The 21,529-nt window shown below is 47.3% G+C and overlaps 1 protein-coding gene across 3 annotated transcripts in view; it reads left to right on the forward strand.

Annotated features, from left to right (window-relative positions):
• ST7 (suppression of tumorigenicity 7) overlaps positions 1 to 21,529 on the forward strand; it is a 142,859-nt gene that overhangs the window by 31,192 nt on the left and 90,138 nt on the right. Inside the window, exon 1 of one of the 3 annotated variants that reach the window (XM_073573349.1) lies at positions 20,846 to 21,195. The exons of the other annotated variants lie outside the window; for them this stretch is intronic. Within the exon in view, the coding sequence (XP_073429450.1) occupies positions 21,174 to 21,195 (22 nt within the window). The 5' untranslated portion in view covers positions 20,846 to 21,173. Of the gene's footprint in view, positions 1 to 20,845; positions 21,196 to 21,529 lie in introns of those variants that run through there. 3 annotated transcript variants of the gene reach the window in all.

Here is a 21,529-nt window from a genome sequence, read left to right on the forward strand (position 1 = left end):
TGGAGTAAGGATGTTTCTGAGAAAGGTCAGGAATCGGCACAGAACTACACAGGAGGACCTGCTTAATGACCTGAAGAGAGCTGGGACCACAGCAGTGCACCATATTTAAAGGAGGATGGATGTGGTCATGCATCGTGAGATTTTAACCCACGACCTCCTTCACTCTGTAAGAGTATTGAAGATGGGTCGTGGCTGGATCTTCCAGCATGACAAGGACTTGAAACACACAGCCAGAGCAACTAAGGAGAAGTATTTTAAGGTTCTGGAGTGGCCTAGCCAGTCTCCAGACCTGAACTCAATAGAAAATGTTTGGAGGGAGCTGAAACTCTTTTTTTTTTTTTTTTTTTTTTGTCCCAGCGACAGCTCTGAAACCTGAAAGATCTGGAGAAGATCTGTTTGAGGAATGGGCCAAAATCCCTGCTGCAGTGTGTCCAAGAGTTACAGGAAACATCTGTCCTCTGTAATTGCAAGCAAAGGTTTCTGTACCACCTAATAAGTTCTGGTTTTCTATTGTAGCAAATACTTTTTTCATGTAATTTAGTTATATAAAAATCATAGAATGTGACTTTTCTGGTTTTTATTTTTTTATTCTGTCTGTTGATGTGTACCTGTAGGTACACGTCAACAGAATAAAAAAATAAAATAAAATTTTTACAGATTTCTACATTCTTTGTAGGTGGGAAGAGTTAAAAATTCGGCAGTGTATCAAATACTTATTTTCCACACTGTATCTATTTAGTGCCATAATCTAAATTATTTTCTTATATACTTGTATTCAAAATTCCCTACCGTTCCCTAACTATATTGTCTAAGTAGCATTTTATTTAATTTTTCCTGTTTAATGACCATTGGTTTGAATATCCCAGTGCATGCTGGCATAATCAAACCAAGCATCTTCAGAGCAGGGGGCAGAGGTTGCGGTCATGCACAGCCCCTACCCTATCCCTGAAATAAAGCTTCATCAGTGGTTAGATTTTTTTATTGCACCCGTTCCGATGGGTGTCGCAGTCCGTTGCCTCCCATCTACAAACTATGCAGTCCTCTTTTCTTTCCTTCCTGTTATGGCTCCTGCGCAGGCGCACTGCTGTGCCCTGTTGAGGGCAGAAACTAGGTCTGAGCTGAAAAAGTAAATGAATGTGTATGCAAAATGTAAATGCATATAAACACATGACCTTTACACAGAGAAAACAAAGAACCTGGATGTGATCTGCCTAGGATTAGAACTTTGAGAGCTCCGATCCTAGGCTGTTGCCTGTCAACGCCAGCATCACCAGGGCCAGCTCTGATTGGTGCAATCGATGTTATCATAGATTGCACCAATGATAGGGCACAGCAGCGGTATGACAGGATCAAATTAGATCCTCATTTGTTTTGTTGTGCATTTCCTGTTTTGGAGACATATTACTTTAAGTTTCCGGTCTTGACGTTTTGATGTCTTCCTTGGTCTACCAGTATGTTTGCCTTTAACAACCTTCCCATGTTTGTATTTGGTACAGATTTTAGACACAGCTGACTGTGAACAACCAACATCTTTTGCAACATTGCGTGATGATTTACCCTCTTTTAAGAGTTTGATAATCCTCTCCTTTGTTTCAATTGACATCTCTCCTGTTGGAACCATGATTCATGTCTGTCCACTTGGTGCAACAGCTCTCCAAGGTGTGCTCACTCCTTTTTAGATGCAGACTAACGAGCAGATCTAATTTGATTCAGGTGTTAGTTTTGGGAATGAAAATTTACAGGGTGATTCCATATTTTTTTACCCTCAGAAATGAGTGATTCCATAATTTTTCCCCTATTCTTGGTTTAAAAAAGTAACCATTACTGACTACCACATTATTTGTTCTTGATTTCTTATAGTGTTTCTTAAAGCCAGGAAGTTGCCATTTGAAATGACTTTAGTTTTGTGCCATGTCTGTGATCTGATTTTTTTTCTACAAAATTAAACAACTGAATGAACATCCTCCAAGACTGGTGATTCCATAATTTTTGCAAGGGGTTGTACAACATTCGTGTCCCGAATGGTCATGGCCCGAACATGTTTTGAGGCCATCCACAAATTCCTGCATTATAACAATAATGCACGGTGTCCTCCCCGAGATTACTCCAACTTTGACGGTCTGTTTAAATTTCGGCCAGTCATCGAACACTTCAACAAAAAGTTTGCTGAAGTGTACTTGCCCTAAAGGGACATCTGCGTGGATTCATTTCAAAGGGAGGTTCAAATTCTGTCAGTACCTGCCAGAAAGAGGACCAGGTATGGAATTAAACTCTATAAACTGTGTGAGATTAACTCAGGGTACACAGACAGGTTTAGTGTTTATGAAGGGAAGGACACCTGGATTGGACATCCTGAATGCCCCCCTGTCCTGTGAGTGAATGGGAAAATTGTGTGGGATTTGCTACACCCACTGCTGGATAAAGGTTATCACCTCTACGTGGATAACTTTTATACCAGCATCCCACTCTTTAATCCTTCTCTGCGCGAGTTACCGTTGCCTGCGGTACTGTCCGCAAAAATGAGAGGCCTCCCGAAAACGCTAATTGGGCAGATGCTCAGAAGGGGTGACAGCAGAGCCCAATGTAGCGACCACCTGCTGGTGATCAAGTACTAGGACAAGAGGGATATCTTTTTGTTGACCACCATACACAGTGATGGCAGCGCCCTCAGCACTGTACGAGGTATCTCTGCCAGCCAGACTGTGTACTGGGGTACAGCAAAAACATGGGGGCGTTGATCTCTCTGATCAACTCCTCCAGCCGTACAGTGCTTCGAGAAAGGCCAAGGTGTGGGACAATAAGCAGGCCATGTACATCATACAGATGGCAATGCTCAACGCTTTGCTGCTGTCACGATGTGAAGGCCAAACCGATACGTCGTACCTTCAGTTCCAGGAGGTAGTGATTAAGGCCTTAGTCTTTGGAGATCAGAAAGGAGTAGACCACAGTATTACCACAACTGAAGGTGCTCATATCGTATCAGATCAACATTTCCCGGGGGATGTCCCTCAAAATGGGGGGAAAAAATGGTAAGTCGCAAAAGAGGTGCCGAGTGTATTACAAAAGGGGAATACGCAAGGAAACCATTTATCAATGCGAAACCTTCCCCAAGAAACCTGGCCTGTGTATGAAAGAATGTTTCAGACTGTACCACGTATGAGGTATGACAACCTGACAAACACTACACGACTTGCTTATGCCACTACATTATAAAATTCACATACCAGGAAACAGTAAATTAGTTCCAAAAACGGGGCACTTGTTGAGCATTGCCACTGTTTAGACACATCTACATAAGTTCCTTTGGGGGTCTAGTTTCCAAAATGGGGTCACTTGAGGGGGGTTTCTACAGTTTAAGCACATCAGGGCCTCTGCAAACACGACATTACGACCGCAGACCATTCCAACAAAGTCTGCATTCCAAAACGTCACTACTTTCCTTTCGAGCCCCGAGCTAAATGTAAAGGGGCCTTTAGGGTTTCAAAGTGCTCACCACATATCTAGATAAGTTCCTTAGGGGGTCTAGTTTCCATAATGGGGGCACTTGTGGGAGGTTTCCACTGTTTAGGCACATAAGGGGCTCTCCAAATGCAACATGGCGTCTGATCTCAATTCCAGCCAATTTTGCGTTGAAAAAGTCTTCCAAGCTCTGCCGTGCACCTAAACAGTGGTTTTTCCCCATATATTGGGTATCTGCATGTTCAGGAGAAATTGCATTGTAAGTTTTGGGGCTCATTTTTTCCTGTTACCCTTGTCAAAATACAAAAAAAAAATAGTCTAAAGTTACATTTTAGTGAAAAAAAGTTAATGTTCACTTTTTTTCCATTAATTCCTGTGAAGAACCTGAAGGGTTAATACGCTTCTTGAATGTGGTTTTGCGCACCTGGAGGGGTGCAGTTTCTATAATGGTGTCACTTTTGGGTATTTTCTGCCATATAGATCTCTCAAAGGGACTTCAAATATGAGGTGGTCCCTGAAGAAGAGAAAAGAAAAAGGTTTTGTAAATTTTGTTGTAAAAATTAGAATTCGCTGGTCAACTTTTAACCCTTATAACTTCCTAACGAAAAAAAAATGCTTTCCAAAATTGTGCTAATGTAAAGTAGACATGTGGAAAATGTTATATCGATATACCTAATTTGGACGTGTCCGTGTGTTTGTGCACAATGAGTCATCCACAGCCCGACCGTCTGTCTGGGCGCAGTGAGTCATCCATAGCTCAACAGTAACTTAGGTATCCATAGTTACTACCACTAGCAGCTAACTGACTATATGCGTGGGCGTAACCATGGATACCTAAGTACTGTAAGGCCCTGTATAGGAGTTAAGTGACATATCTAATAAGGAGAGGAGCTCTCCCTGATGACGAGTTAAGGTATAAGCCTATTTGAACGTTAGCCTGTGAGGCAACATTGCAAAGATGGATCAAATTGATCGTGCTGCTGCACGTAGAGAAGCGAATCGCATTACGGATGCGTAACCTGCGTCTTAATGAAACAGAAGACGAACAAAGTTGTCGAACTGCTGATGCAGCCCGACAGAGGGCAGCCAGAGCAAGAGCAACAAATGAAGTAACTGAATCACGTTAGAACATCTAATGCTGCATCACAACGAACAGCACGCTGTGGTGTAGTGACCACTGTGTCCGCTAGGGGGCTCTGTGGGCGTCCCAGGAGAGAGGATGAGTGGCAGGATGCTGAATGATTGTTATGTATCCCAAGGTAGGTGGCCTTGGGATGGAAGCTTGAATATGTGTGTTGATCAGCAGAGGTACTGCTGAGCTTTTGCTACACTGTGTCAGGGAGAGCTTTCCAGGTAGCTGGTGAGACGGGCGGATCCAGCTACCTACAAATCCACCCAGGGGTGTGTGTTTAAAAACGCCTATAGTAAAGACTATGTGAGTGTGCTTGTAGGACCTGTGATGCGGTCATAGCCATGTGATCCGGTGGGCGTGGCTACAGACCATATAAGGTGGCCAGGGTAGGTCACATGAGTGAATACTGGGACCCGGTTGGTCCGTATGGAAGGTCTCGCCAGACCGACAGTGCTAGGAAGAGGAGTCTGCCTTCCTGAAGTGCCTGTGTGTATAATGACTGCACGTGTCTGAGAGTTCCCAGGGAAGGGAATGGACGTATGCAGTGTGGTGAAGCAACCATGAGGTAACCCTGACGGGGTGATATAACTGTGAGGCTAGAAAGCCTGCGTATTGGACATTGCATAACCTTTGTGACTACAGGGTTAACTGTTATGATTTGGTCACCGAGGAGGAAAGCAAGACCAAACCAAGCCACAGAAAACGAGAGAGGTTGGTGACTAAGCGGATTGCAGACCCCTGATCCTATCCACACAACTAGCAGTAGCCGTGGAGAGTACCTACGATGATTCTAGAAGCCTCGAAACAGCCAGAGAACTAAATAAGCCTAAAGCAAGAAAGGGGAAATCTAAACTGCCCCACAGCAGACCTCAAAGGAATAGATGGCCCCCAAACATATATTGACGGTGAGACAAGATGAAAACACAAACGCAGGTAGGAAAATAGGCTGAGCAAACGATGGGGCCCAAACTAACTAGACAGGAAAGGAAAGACACTGTCTGCAATCACGCAAAAAAACCTGCAAAAAACGCCTAACACGTCTGATAGAAAAAATACTGAAGTCACTAGACTTCGCCCACTATATCAGCACTCTGGTATATTCTGAAAGCAGAGCAAATAGAGGCCAATCTAATAAGGGAAAAAAACAAACTGGCACAAACAGTAACTTAAGGATGGAAATTAAGCACAGCCCCCTGACCACACAAAACTGAAATAGACAAAACTAAATTAAATGTGAACAATAGCAAAAGAACACTTAGCTTGAGCATGCAGGGGCTGAGCTGGAAACTAAGACCTCAGGAGGCAAGAAAAAATCACCAGCAGGGATAGAGGGAGTCTGCTGTCTTAAATCCAGTCAGAAACTCCCAATGTCCAATCGTCCTCCTCATTATCAGGTGGCAGGCCTCAGCTCCATTACCTCTTGTAACCACCAGAGGGAGCCCGGAAAGAGAACTTGTGACCCCTCTGTCAACACAACCATCCCCACTAGCTTCACCAGTAACCAGTGGCAGGCCAAAAAGTGAATTCACAACAGTTAACCGAGTGGAGCTCTGTCATGGACGCTATGCTGTAAGACTGTTGCATATTGCTTTGGTTTATGATGCCTAAATAAACCACATGGACTGTTGATATTTTAGGGAAAACCCGTGCCGGATCTGGTTGTTTGGCTGCCAAGCGAGTGTCCCCAACCTTAACAAGCGCTACCTTACAACGTAGTGCACAAAGTGATACACAAATTTCACGAAGACGAGAACAAGATAGAAGACGTGTCCAAAATGCAAGAGCCACTCGACGACGGCAAGTTACATTTGCCGCTAGAGGGTTTCTTAATCAAATTGATGAGACACGTATTGAAGAGCACCATGCTGGCGAACTGACATTTCTATGTCCGTTCTGCAAATCTAAAAATTTCAAAGACGAAATGACGCAGGAGAAAACATTCCCTTCCTGCTGCAAGAGAGGGCACATCCAATTACGTCCCATTCGTATGGATGATCAATTAGTCAAGTTGATGAAACGAGAGCATCAGCACTCCAATAACTTTATGGCTAATATAAGGCAATATAATAGCTCTTTTGCATCAATGGGAGCACAAGTAGCGCCACCTCCTGGTCATGGTCCATACTATTTTCAAATTCATGAACAAATTTACTACAGAACTGCCCCATTGCATCCCGCTGTTGGTAGTACTTCCAAGTATGCCCAGATTTATATCTTGGACAGTGAAGAAACATTAAGTCCAAGTGCGCTCAACCATGTGAAATAGCTTCCGCTCAGGAACATTGTATATATGGCTCCGCTCCCACTCTCCCTCCCTTGTATATATGGCTCCGCTCCCACTCTCCCTCCCTTGTATATATGGCTCCGCTCCCACTCTCCCTCCCTTGTATATATGGCTCCGCTCCCACTCTCCCTCCCTTGTATATATGGCTCCGCTCGGCTCCCCTATCATACTTACCCTCACGTCGCTGAACTTCCCTCCCTGCATCTCGCGGTGCTTTGCTTCCTCCTGTGCGGAACAGTCACGTGCTACCGCTCATTAAGGTGCATGAATATGGACGCCATGCCTATGGGAGAGGAGTGGCGTCCATATTCATGACCTTAAATGAGCGGTACACTTGACAGCTCAGCGCTGGATGAAGCCGCCGCACCGACAGGGACCGCTATGCAGGGTGAGTATCAGCTGCTACACAGCCGCCGGCTCCCCTTGTGTCCGCGGACCGGCAAGAGCACTGCAACGGCCCCGTCCACAGACCGGTGGTTGGGGACCCCTGCTCTAAGGCAGCGAGCTGAAAATAAAGAGTTTTATCTGAACGTCTGAAAATTTCAACAAGCAGTAAATTGTTTCACGATAAATTTGCAATGTAAAACAGGCTGACAATCGTACGGTCATCATATAAAATTATTTTCTGCAGCACAAGATCATCGTTCTTGGAAGCACATCATCCTATGTAAACAGGAGCAGTGCTGCCGAGAGCAATAACAGTTTATAGCCCCTGCGCGATCTATTACAGATTGTTCAGTGGGTATGGTTGGTGGTTAAGATTTACTTATAGGTGGTCATTTAATGGCGCAAATCTAACTGAAATGGACTCGTACTTGCACTAAGTGATGTCAGATATATGCAGGACACGTCAGCTCTCTTTAATATCTGTTTTAGTAACTACATGTGATCGATCCCGTGAAAAAAGCATTCCGCAGGATCTTTTCTCATAACTACATTGTGAAATTCCTCTGTTGGACGGCCACGATATAGACATGTTAGGACAGCTGGCAGGCCCTTTTTTTTAACCAAGCTGATTTGAAGGGATTGTACACTATCGGTCAAGCCTAATTTTACCTCAGGAGTGGTGCTCCTAATCTAGGAACCCTGCCCCCCCAGTCTTGCATCTCATGAAGTCACACCAAAGTCAGAAGTTGTGACACAAGCTCTCAAAGCAAGTATGCAAGAGCCAAAACGAGGCTCTCCTAGACTGACATGGAAGAGTGACTTTCCGTCTCGCTCCTTGAAACATGATAGGCGTCATAGTATAAATCGCGTTCCTTGGGTCACTGAAAGGTCACCCTATCCGCAGATACAGGAAGAGTTGTGCTTCAACTCCCCCCCCGACTAAAAAAAAATCTGCCCCCAGTAATGGCGCATCTATAAGATGCGACTTTTCTGGCACTTAGCCTCTCTATTCCCATTGCCTTTAGTGGTGGCTCATGGGTTAGTAATAATGGGTTAATGGCACCTTGCTATTGAAAGGTGACATTAAGCCGGGTTAATAATGGGGAGGTGTCAATAAGACACCTATCCATTATTAACCCTAGAATAGCAAAGTGTTAAAAAAACACACACATTAAACATTATTTTAATGAAATAATCACACAACGTTTTTGACAACATTTATTATTCTGCTAATCCAAAAAAAAGCCCTTGTTCTGTAAAAAATAAAATAAAAAAAAAAAACAACAATATCCATACCTCTCCGCCGTTCAGTCAGGTCCTCCGCTGCAATCCAACACAAGGAGTTAACTAGTTTACAACAGGGACCGGTGCTAATGCTATCGACCCTGCTGTAAACCACTGCAGAATGAATTATATAATGTCTGTGCAGGTGCCCCAGGTGACCGGAGATGAACTAATAAGCGTGGGAAAGTTTCTGAACTTTTTCCCACGCTCCTGAGTTCACCTCAGGTCAGTCAGGGACTCCGCGCAGCCTCAGTGACATCAGCGGTAGTCACTCTCTCTCTCCAGAAGCACAAGGGACAAAGTTTACCTCAAGCTACAGCTGCTGCAATCGGGGCCGTCAAAAAAACTGATCCGTCGCATCAGTTTTTCCCAATCTGCGCAGGATTCGTTTTTTAACACTTTGATGGATTGCGACTGATTGGAAAAAACTGATGTGTGAAAGAGGCCTAAGCCTGTCGTGTACATTATGTTGGCCACTGTGTGGCACTGTATTTTCAGTATTTACAACAAATAAAATGGAATCTTCCAAAATGCAAATAAGATACAAAATCATCCATCTTATTATGATCTGCAAATTTTATTAATTCTCATCTTAACTGCCCTTCCTAATATGCTAAGCCTTAGAGAAATAGCCCCTCACAAGACCAGAAATGGGGATCTTCAGACGTTGTAATCTATGGGAGATTTGGGAACAGCCAAAGCATACACGAAGTATAAAGTCTGATTTCAGCCAGCCTTAATCGAAGTATGGAGATGCAAGAGAAGCCAAATTCATGAAGAGGCACACGCTACTTAATTAATCAGACACAACTTATAAGTGGCATGCACCTTGCCAGAAATTTTACTCTGATTTAAGTGGGCAGGCGTTGCCAATCCCCAGTCCCAGCTCTGCCCACCTCTGACCAAATATCACACAATTTTTACACTAGAAACCTGGAATAAACTGAGAATGTGGGGCAGAAACATCACAATCAGTATAATATTAAAGCTACCTACCTAATATTTGTCAGGTCCCCTGCTTGATGCCAAAATGACTGACCTGCCAAGACATGGACTTCATAAGACCCTAGATGGTGTTCTTTAAAGCAAAACTGTCAGCAGGATTTTGCTCTGTAAACTACAGAGAGTGTCAGGTTGGCGCTGTTATACTGATTAAAATAATACCTGGGTTGATGAAGTCTGTCTTGTGTTTGTTGTTTAATCTATATTTGTAGTTTTCAGTTAATGGGATTCTGGTGCTTCGGGGTGGTCTGTGGCTGGGGCTTTACGTGGTGCTCTGCTTACATGTGCATCTGTATGGGCTTATGACAGGTCACTGATCCCTCAATGACCTGTCACCTATTTTCTATAATGCATATATTGTTGGCTTAGAAAAAAAATGTAGCCTCAACAAAATGGCAACGCATGCGCAGTAGCATCTTCTATCGCTTGCCGATAGATGCTACTGCACAAGTGCCACCGGCGCCATTATGCATAATGTAAAATAGGGGGGCAGGTCACTGATCCCTCAGTGATCTGTCATAAGTCCATACAGATGCACATGTAAGTAGAGCACCACATAAAGCCCCGACCACAGGCCCGTCGTGAAGCACGCATATCCCATTAACTGAAAACTACAAATACCGACTAATCAGTATAACTGAGCCAACCTGACACTGTCTATAGGTTACTGAGCATAATCCTGCTGAGAAGTTCACTTCAAGTTTGGAAGTGGAACTTCAATGGATGAGACTTGTTTCTCCACCACATCTCATCGATGCTCAATTGGCTTTAATTTATCTAATTTGGAAGCCACTACAACACTTTAAACTTTGGGTCCGATTCATCAAGGGTGGTGTTGTTCACGCCGTGTGGATGAGAGGGTCTTCTGCCCCAGAAATCTCTGGACTGGAATTTTTGGCATGGGGAACGCCAGAGCTCGTCATGAATTAGTTTTTTCATGAAATCTCCTTCCAACTGAATACTCTACAATCGGATGTGAGTGGTATGAAAAGTGGAAGTGTTTAGGAACCAAAACAACACTACCACATGGACACCATGTAGCGTAAAGACCACCCTACAGATAATCTCCAAAATATCATAAATGCCATTTAGAAAATTAATGTAAATCTAAACATTCAAATGGTACCAATATTAACCATTCACTGGATGTTCCCAAAAGAAAAGAACCCGGAACACAAATATTGACTTTTATATCTTACTAAGTTTACTCATAGGTACATAAAAACATACATATACTGTGTGGGAAAGATCAAACTAAAAGGTACACCAAGAATAAACTGATGGTTCCACCTTCCATACAAAGGACAAAGATAGCCTTTGTATTGTTCTATATCTGTTTATCTCTTCAAGGGTCACCGGGACCTGAAAACAGTCCAAATGATGAGGTAAACAATATGCTGAAAATGAAGCCATAGAAATCTTAATAATTAATGTGATTAAGACCAATCCCACAAGCACCTAAAACTAGGGGAAGTCCAAAAAAATAAGACACGACTCCCCCCCCCCCCCCCCCCCCCCCCACACACACACACACGCGTGCACAATTTAGCAAACAACAAAAGAAAAGCTTAATTGTAATATATCACTTGAGACATGATGTGCCTAGAAAGAAGATGAAAAGAGGAGGGAGGAACGGGGTGCACTGTCACCTTGATACAAGTTTCACCAAGGATGGGCTTTGTCAGGAGGTGTGACCAAGTTTAAACCCTTGGGGTCTTTTTTTTTTTTTTTCTTGATCTGCTGAACACTAGGGCAGATGATACTCTTGGTACCTATGTATATTATATAGTATAATGTAATTATATAATATACAGCAGCGAATGCCCTTCTGCTTGCCACCTCCTCAAATTTTTCACAGATCAAAAGAGCTATTCCTGTATGGTCTTAGGGCTCGCTCAGACTGGTGTATAGTCAGCTTATGACTTGGGGGAGTGTGTTTCATTGATTAGCACTCGCTCCAATGTTCTACTACTAGCATTTATTTTCTCATGACGAGTCAGAGTAAGAGAAAAAAAAAAAACACTGCATGCTGCGATTGGCAGCGTATATCTGATGGCACGCACTCATACAAGTCTATGGGGTGCGTTCATCGGATGCTATACGCTAATGTGACCCAGCCTAATGATCATACTTTTATGAGAAGGTAAAGGCCTCACACTCTAAGATTCCAAAATAGGGGATGTTATCGTGAGGATATTAGGAAATGCTCCGTCAGAGCTAAGAGCTCTGATATACTCTCTTGGTTAATCACAGGGGATACGGGATAATCCTGTTGTGCAGCCTAGTTTATCACTTTTTAACTCTAACTGGTTCTTGCCTCTTACATCAGAGATATCTTTGGTCCTTTTGTATAGACTGTGGTACCATATAGGTTTTTCTTGGTGTCTGTCATTTTAGTCTAATCTTTCCCATACTGTTGTATCCATAGGTACATCAACTTATTAACTTTTTTACTTGTTTCTGTGCCATGTTTTCTTTTTCTTTTGCAAACATTCAGTCAATGGTTAATATTGGTCCCACTTGAATTCTTTTAGGTTTAGACATGTAGAGAAAAGAGCGGGGTCGCCAAGATGCATAAAAGTTCTAACTTTTTGTGTTGATATTAATGACTGATAGGCAACTATGCTCTGCCATCTTGGCTCTCAGTCAGTGTCGGAGCGTGCTTACAGCCACCGTTCTCAGTGTTGGTGCATGACCGAAAGTTGGCAGCTCCTGGGAGAAATTAAGTTGATCAGTGCTCCCTTGAACATGTCCATAACTGCAGGAATTTATACTTAAGATCGGGGTCTGTGCGAGCCTAGGATGCAACTTTCTCGCCAATAAACGTTTGCTTTTATCCCCAAATTCAAAATAGTATTTATGTATTTTATGTCTTATACACAGGTATTTTTGTTCCACTATAGATAAAGCTTGTTGTCTGAAGGTACTGTCACACTTAGCGATGCACCAGCGATCCTGACCAGCGATATGAAGCAGTCAGGATCGCTGGTGCATCGCTAAGTGGTCGCTAGTGAGCTGCCACACAGGCAGATCTCACTAGCGACATCGCTGGGGACGGGGATCGCTACTTACCTGTCACACCAGGCAATCCTGCGTCCTCCCACCCGGCTCCATGCATCGCTCGACGTCACAGCAGGAAGCGCCGCAGGAAGCTGACGACGAGAAACCGTCCAGCCTGTTCTTGCACGATCAGCGATAACCAGCGGGGGAGCGGGTTGTAGGTAAGTATCACACACAGCAATATCGCTAGCAATATCGCTATAATGTCACAAGTTATAGCGATATTGCTAGCGATATCTTAGTGTGACAGGCACTTTAGTGATGAGATTTCAGCTTTGAGCATGTCCCATGAAGCTGCTTTGTTGGCCGTCTCTTTAGTGCCCAGTAGTGCAATAATGCCTGTTAATTTTTGGGCCCTTTCTCTCTTTAGCCTGGCCCCATGAGCTATGAATATTCCCCGTAATACACATTTAAGTGCCTCCAATTTAATGGGATCCTGCGTGGGGTCCCCTGCATGGTCTGTTGGGAAGGAATTGATTGCCCTCTTAATATCTGACATACAGATTTAATCTTTCATGAGGTTATCATTGAGCCTCCACGTATAACCCCCTGTACATCCCCTCCTTTGTATCCCCAGCTCCCCGTATACTGGCGCGTGGTCTGACCATAAGATAGTGTCTATTGAACAACCGGGATCGTTGTCTAGCAAATCATGTGAGATGAACAAGTGATCTAGTCTGGCATAACTGTTATGGACCACTGAGTGATGGCTATAGTCCCTGACACCTGGGTGTAGCACTCGCCACATGTCCACCAATTTGAGGGCCAGCAACTCCTTCAACCTACGCAGTGCCGTGAGGGAGGTGGAAGACCTACCTGACGCCGAATCCATCAAGGGGTCCAAGGCAAGGTTAAAGTCTCCGCCCAGTATGATGTGTGAGCCATCTGCGAAGTCTGCCAGCAACCGCAGAACCCCGGATCCGAAGTTCACCTGTCCCTGGTTTGGGAAATATGTTAGCCAATGTATATACAGAATCGAGCACAGTAACCTTAAGAAAGATATATCTTCCCTCTAAATCCACCTTCATATCAACGATCCCAGGTTGAAATGACTTGTGAAAAGCTATAGAGACCCCGCATGCCTTATGGGAGGGATGAGGACAGTGATACCAGACCGGGTAATACCTAGATACACATTTGGGTGTATTGGTGGCCACAAAGTGTGTCTCCTGGAGCATAACCATCTTTATTTTCTTCCTATGAAACCGGTACAGCACCTGTCTCCTTTTTTCCGGTTTGTTCAAACCCCTAGCATTATATGTACAAAATGTTAGTCCCGACATCCAAGAAAAATGTTACAATAAGTGTATACAGAAAGAATAAAAAAAGGAAAAAGGGGGAAAAAGCAAAGAGAGAAACGACAGAGAACAGAAGGGAAACACGGAAGAAAAAGAGAAGAAAGGAAAGGGAACACAAAAGGTTATCCTAGAGTAACAACCCCAATAAAGATTCTAATAAAGACAAGTGTCTAAAACAACATTAACACTGCGGTCCCTAAGTGAGGAAACGAGGTTGCGGACGGCGAGCTCCCCACGACGCAGCATACAAAACTGAGACCCCTCAGGTCCTCTAAAATACCGAGACTTAACGTAATACGCGTATATCATATAAGCCTTTGTGGCTTTTGGATAAAACATTAATAAAACATTTATACTTCCCCCAACTTGTCATCACCCATATAATCAGGACATTTGGATTCATTACAATCCTTGCCCGCTCTCAATCCCTCTCAGCGAAGGCATCCCCTCATCAGGTTACACACAGATCTCCGGAAAGTTCCTTTTCCTCTCATGGAACTGTTGACGGACGGCTTTTCCCTGCTTGTCTTGACTTTGTGGAAGCTGTGCGCCACTACTCTGATGGGTAATTGTTCCAGGCTATTTGACACTGGCCAATCTGGCAGCCTCATTTCAGGAATCTCCAGCACTTCAACGAGCGGGGGCTGGGGCGGCATGTGTAGCGGCGGCAGGGAGCGATCCAAGCAGCTCCGCTGCCTGCAAGAGGGAGTAGCAGGAGCGGAGCTGCAAGGACCCGTCCACTGCGTCCAGCTTCCTGCCCGCCGCCCGCGCTTCCTGTCTCTGACACAGAGAGGAGCGCGGCCGCTGCTGTGTCAGAGCGAGGAAGCGCGGGCGGCGGGCAGGTGAGAGGAGAGAGGTGGTGTCTGTGTGTGTACGTATAATATGTATGTCTGTGTGTGTGTGTGTGTGTGTGTGTGTGTGTGTGTGTGTGTTGGTCTGTGTTTGTGTAGCCTGGCCCTGGAGGAGATGGGGACATGAGGAGAAGGCCATGAGGGGAGTGATGGAGAGACAGCAATGATGGGGTGAAGGGAGTGATGGGGAGAAGGGAGTGATGGGGAGAAGGGAGTGATGGGGAGAAGGGAGTGATGGGGTGAAGGGAATGATGGGGAGAAGGGAGTGATGGAGAGACAGCAATGATGGGGTGAAGGGAGTGATGGGGAGAAGGGAGTGATGGGGAGAAGGGAGTGATGGGGTGAAGGGAATGATGGGGAGAAGGGAGTGATGGGGAGAAGGGAGTGATGGGGTGAAGGGAGTGATGGGGAGAAGGGAGTGATGGGGAGAAGGGAGTGATGGGGAGAAGGGAGTGATGGGGAGAAGGCAATGATGGGGAGAAGGGAGTGATGGGGAGAAGGGAGTGATGGGGAGAAGGGAGTGATGGGGAGAAGGGAGTGATGGGGAGAAGGGAGTGATGGGGAGAAGGGAGTGATGGGGTGAAGGCAATGATGGGGAGAGGGGAGTGATGGGGTGAAGGGAATGATGGGGTGAAGGGAGTGATGGGGTGAAGGGAGTGATGGGGAGAAGGGAGTGATGGGGAGAAGGGAGTGATGGGGAGAAGGGAGTGATGGGGAGAAGGGAGTGATGGGGAGAAGGCAATGATGGGGAGAAGGGAGTGATGGGGAGAAGGGAGTGATGGGGAGAAGGGAGTGATGGGGAGAAGGGAGTGATGGGGTGAAGGCAATGATGGGGAGAGGGGAGTGATGGGGTGAAGGGAATGATGGGGTGAAGGGAGTGATGGGGAGAAGGGAGTGATGGGGAGAAGGGAGTGATGGGGAGAAGGCAATGATGGGGAGAAGGGAGTGATGGGGAGAAGGGAGTGATGGGGAGAAGGGAGTGATGGGGAGAAGGCAATGATGGGGAGAAGGGAGTGATGGGGTGAAGGCAATGATGGGGAGAGGGGAGTGATGGGGTGAAGGCAATGATGGGGAGAAGGGAGTGATGGGCTGAAGGCAATGATGGGGAGAGGGGAGTGATGGGGAGAAGGGAGTGATGGGGTGAAGGCAATGATGGGGAGAAGGGAGTGATGGGGAGAAGGCAATGATGGGGAGAAGGGAGTGATGGGGAGAAGGGAGTGATGGGGAGAAGGGAGTGATGGGGAGAAGGGAGTGATGGGGAGAAGGGAGTGATGGGGAGAAGGGAGTGATGGGGTGAAGGCAATGATGCGGAGAAGGGAGTGATGCGGAGAAGGGAGTGATGGGGTGAAGGGAGTGATGGGGAGAAGGGAGTGATGGGGAGAAGGGAGTGATGGGGAGAAGGGAGTGATGGGGAGAAGGGAGTGATGGGGAGAAGGGAGTGATGGGGAGAAGGCAATGATGGGGTGAAGGGAGTGATGGGGTGAAGGGAGTGATGGGGAGAAGGGAGTGATGGGGAGAAGGCAGTGATGGGGTGAAGGGAGTGATGGGGTGAAGGCAATGATGGGGAGAAGGGAGTGATGGGCTGAAAGCAATGATGGGGAGAGGGGAGTGATGGGGAGAAGGGAGTGATGGGGTGAAGGCAATGATGGGGAGAAGGGAGTGACGGGGTGAAGGGAGTGATGGGGTGAAGGGAGTGATGGGGAGAAGGGAGTGATGGGGAGAAGGGAGTGATGGGGAGAAGGGAGTGATGGGGAGAAGGGAGTGATGGGGTGAAGGCAATGATGGGGAGAAGGGAGTGATGGGGTGAAGGCAATGATGGGGAGAGGGGAGTGATGGGGTGAAGGCAATGATGGGGAGAAGGGAGTGATGGGCTGAAGGCAATGATGGGGAGAGGGGAGTGATGGGGAGAAGGGAGTGATGGGGTGAAGGCAATGATGGGGAGAAGGGAGTGATGGGGAGAAGGGAGTGATGGGGAGAAGGCAATGATGGGGTGATGGGGAGAAGGGAGTGATGGGGAGAAGGGAGTGATGGGGAGAAGGGAGTGATGGGGAGAAGGGAGTGATGGGGAGAAGGCAATGATGGGGAGAAGGGAGTGATGGGGTGAAGGCAATGATGGGGTGAAGGGAGTGATGGGGAGAAGGGAGTGATGGGGAGAAGGGAGTGATGGGGAGAAGGGAGTGATGGGGAGAAGGGAGTGATGGGGAGAAGGCAGTGATGGGGAGAAGGGAGTGATGGGGAGAAGGGAGTGATGGGGAGAAGGGAGTGATGGGGAGAAGGGAGTGATGGGGAGAAGGGAGTGATGGGGAGAAGGGAGTGATGGGGAGAAGGGAGTGATGGGGAGAAGGCAATGATGGGGAGAAGGGAGTGATGGGGTGAAGGCAATGATGGGGTGAAGGCAATGATGGGGAGAAGGGAGTGATGGGGAGAAGGGAGTGATGGGGTGAAGGGAGTGATGGGGAGAGGGGAGTGATGGGGTGAAGGCAATGATGGGGAGAGGGGAGTGATGGGGTGAAGGCAATGATGGGGAGAAGGCAGTGATGGGGAGAAGGGAGTGATGGGGAGAAGGGAGTGATGGGGAGAAGGGAGTGATGGGGAGAAGGGAGTGATGGGCTGAAGGCAATGATGGGGAGAGGGGAGTGATGGGGTGAAGGCAATGATGGGGAGAAGGCAGTGATGGGGAGAAGGGAGTGATGGGGAGAAGGGAGTGATGGGGAGAAGGCAATGATGGGGAGAAGGGAGTGATGGGGAGAAGGGAGTGATGGGGAGAAGGGAGTGATGGGGAGAAGGGAGTGATGGGGAGAAGGGAGTGATGGGGAGAAGGGAGTGATGGGGAGAAGGGAGTGATGGGGAGAAGGGAGTGATGGGGAGAAGGGAGTGATGGGGAGAAGGGAGTGATGGGGAGAAGGGAGTGATGGGGTGAAGGGAGTGATGGGGTGAAGGGAGTGATGGGGTGAAGGCAATGATGGGGAGAAGGGAGTGATGGGGAGAAGGGAGTGATGGGGTGAAGGCAATGATGGGGTGAAGGCAATGATGGGGAGAAGGGAGTGATGGGGAGACGGGAGTGATGGGGAGACGGGAGTGATGGGGAGAAGGGAGTGATGGGGAGAAGGGAGTGATGGGGAGAAGGGAGTGATGGGGAGAAGGGAGTGATGGGGAGAAGGCAGTGATGGGGTGAAGGCAATGATGGGGAGAAGGGAGTGATGGGGTGAAGGCAATGATGGGGAGAAGGGAGTGATGGGGTGAAGGCAATGATGGGGAGAGGGGAGTGATGGGGTGAAGGCAGTGATGGGGTGAAGGCAATGATGGGGAGAAGGGAGTGATGGGGAGAGGGGAGTGATGGGGTGAAGGCAATGATGGGGAGAAGGGAGTGATGGGGTGAAGGCAATGATGGTGAGAAGGGAGTGATGGGGTGAAGGCAATGATGGGGAGACGGGAGTGATGGGGTGAAGGCAATGATGGGGAGACGGGAGTGATGGGGAGACGGGAGTGATGGGGAGACGGGAGTGATGGGGAGACGGGAGTGATGGGGAGACGGGAGTGATGGGGAGACGGGAGTGATGGGGAGACGGGAGTGATGGGGTGAAGGCAGTGATGGGGAGAAGGGAGTGATGGGGAGAAGGGAGTGATGGGGTGAAGGCAATGATGGGGAGAGGGGAGTGATGGGGTGAAGGCAATGATGGGGAGAAGGGAGTAATGGGGTGAAGGCAATGATGGTGAGAAGGGAGTGATGGGGTGAAGGCAATGATGGGGAGAAGGGAGTGATGGGGTGAAGGCAATGATGGGGAGAAGGGAGTGATGGGGTGAAGGCAATGATGGGGTGAAGGCAATGATGGGGTGAAGGCAATGATGGGGTGAAGGCAATGATGGGGTGAAGGCAATGATGGGGTGAAGGCAATGATGGGGTGAAGGCAATGATGGGGAGAGGGGAGTGATGGGGTGAAGGCAATGATGGGGAGAGGGGAGTGATGGGGTGAAGGCAATGATGGGGAGAGGGGAGTGATGGGGTGAAGGCAATGATGGGGAGAAGGGAGTGATGGGGTGAAGGCAATGATGGGGAGAAGGGAGTGATGGGGTGAAGGCAATGATGGGGAGAGGGGAGTGATGGGGTGAAGGCAATGATGGTGAGAAGGGAGTGATGGGGTGAAGGCAATGATGGGGAGAAGGGAGTGATGGGGTGAAGGCAATGATGGGGAGAAGGGAGTGATGGGGTGAAGGCAATGATGGGGTGAAGGCAATGATGGGGAGAGGGGAGTGATAGGGTGAAGGCAATGATGGGGAGAGGGGAGTGATGGGGTGAAGGCAATGATGGGGAGAGGGGAGTGATGGGGTGAAGGCAATGATGGGGAGAGGGGAGTGATGGGGTGAAGGCAATGATGGGGAGAAGGGGGTGATGGAGCACTCATTCAAAACCTATGGTGAGTTGAGTCACATTATAAATGTTATTTAATTATAAGTATGCACTGCTACACTACAACCGTGTCCATAGCACCGCCCCCTTATGACCAAAGCCCCGCCCCTGCCACACCTCCATCCCCGCCCTGCCGGGCCATGGAAGAATGGTCTTGCTTGAAACCGGTCCCTGATGCAAAAAAGGTTGGGGACCACTGATCTAGATGAGTAAGGATATCATTTATCTGTGCTGAGTGATCCTGAAGGGTCTGATGATGTGAGCATATATGCTGATAAAACTGGTCTTGTGTGGCCTCTATATCAGCGATCCGATGGCCCACTTGCTCAGTCTCTGTTCTGAGAGAACCCATATCTTGTTTATGTGACGCCTCCAGTTTGCCCAGCAGGGCATCCATCTCCTGCTTAGTCGGAATGGCTCTAATGTGCGCTTTCCAGTCCCAGTCTTCCTCTGAGGAGACCGATCTGCCCCCAGGGGAAACAGCATGAGGGGATAATGAGAGCGGTGAGAGCCTGATTGCCGGGCTCTTTCTGCTGGTCAGGGTGGGGTATTTTCCTGGGCGCTATGTCCTCCCGTGGCACCCCCCTCTCTCCTCTGCCCGGTACCTGCAGCCCCTCTGTTGTCGCAGCCTTCTTTCCCCCTCTCCTGCCGCGTGTGTGAGACGCCAGCCGGCGCCATCTTGGAAGTTGTGTCCCCGAGCTGCTGGCGCAGAGATTGTTCCAGGAAACGGGTGATTTTGCCTCCCTCTCTGTTCAGAGGTGCTGAGGCTGATGATGATCTCTTCCCCCGCACCATACTGTGTTGTTTGGAGTCAGTTGGCTGTCTCTGAGGGGTGATAACGCTGGGTACACGCCGGAGCTCTTTCTCCCTGTTTCCTATCCCGCCATAGGCAAGCCTCGCCCCCCCCCCCCCAGCACAACCACTTTTTCATGCTTCATCATACCCAGATAATTTGGACAATTGTATGCTTCAATTTTGTGGGATCATTTTGGGGAAGCCCTTTTCTTTTCCAGCAAGAATGTGCCAAAGTGCACAAAGCAAGGTCCATAAAGACCTTTTTTGATGAGTTTGGAGTGTAAGAACATGATTGGCCTCAATCCTGTCAAACAACCTTTGGATGAACCAGACAATCTCTTCCAACATCCTGGTCAGACCTGTCAATGCTCTTTTAGATGAATGGGCAAAAATTCCCGTAGACTCATTGCAAAATCTCATAGAAAGTCTTCCCGGGAGAGTGGAAGCTGTTTTAGCTGCAAAAGAGGGACCAACTCCATACCAATAATTATGGATAAAAGCTTCTGTAGGTGCGTCGTGTTGGTGTGCCATAAAGTGTGTGTATATACATACAGATTTTGAATATTTTACTCTACGGTTCGTCGGGGGTAGAGTATGTGAAGGCTTCACTCTCTCACTTTGTAAGGAATAGATCTGGAATTGTTGATGGCAATACTTGCACCACATTTCTTCATGCTTCTTTGAATGTACAAGTGCAAGGCTACCCTCCATTCACTGCTGTGCAAGAAGTAAAAAAAAGGGGATGTCTCCTTTTCATTGTGGCTTTGGTGACAAAGAATTCCTATTTGAATTACTCTGCTTTATGCGAGCCCCCTCCTAGGCTTTTGGTTAACAGCAGTCGGTCATTGCAGTGTCCTGACGTCATTCAGTGTGTGCATAAGCTGTGCTATTGTCTTAGGAGAGAGTAGGGCTGTGGACTGCAGTATCTGGTTTCTGCTACCTATTTCTGCCTCACTGCATCATACAAGAGACATATTGGCCTGCGCTTGCCCATTGGACTGAAAATAGAAGCTCATGATTATTTTGCTCCATCAGGAGGGCTCTTTCTGTCTGGGTGAGAGTGGTCTGCAGCCTCCAGCTTAGGAGGAAGGTATCTGACAGCTGGGGAGCCGGCGCTGCATTGTCTGGCTTCATGATCCCTGCTGTGTAAAAGCCTCATATACTACCTCCATCATTTCATCCTAATTTATTAAGCCTGGATCTGAGGCCAGCCATGTTTGGTACAGAATCTTCATGTAAGTAAATGAATTCTCCCCTTTCCTATCTTTCTGCATTATTGTGAAGGATGCGTAAGCTGTGATTACACACATTGGGTTTGATTTAGGTTTTATCTTTCTAGCCGCCGAGCAATTAAAGGAGAAGCGATGTTTTTTCCGAATATATTGATGGAGAGAGACATGTCAGTGATTCCTCTGAGCCCGAATGGATACATCCTTGGATGTGCCTTTTATCCCAGGCATTGCTTGTCTGTGAGGGGGATGAAGGATAGCAGAAATGACAAGGCTGATCCTGACAGCTGCCTGGCCATGGAAGCAGGGTGGCCACGTCTCCTAATGCGTTATTAGTAAC

Source organism: Dendrobates tinctorius, unplaced genomic scaffold (genome assembly GCF_039654945.1).
Source record: "Dendrobates tinctorius isolate UK_male_01 unplaced genomic scaffold, ASM3965494v1 ptg000035l, whole genome shotgun sequence".
Classification (NCBI taxonomy): Eukaryota; Metazoa; Chordata; class Amphibia; order Anura; family Dendrobatidae; genus Dendrobates; species Dendrobates tinctorius.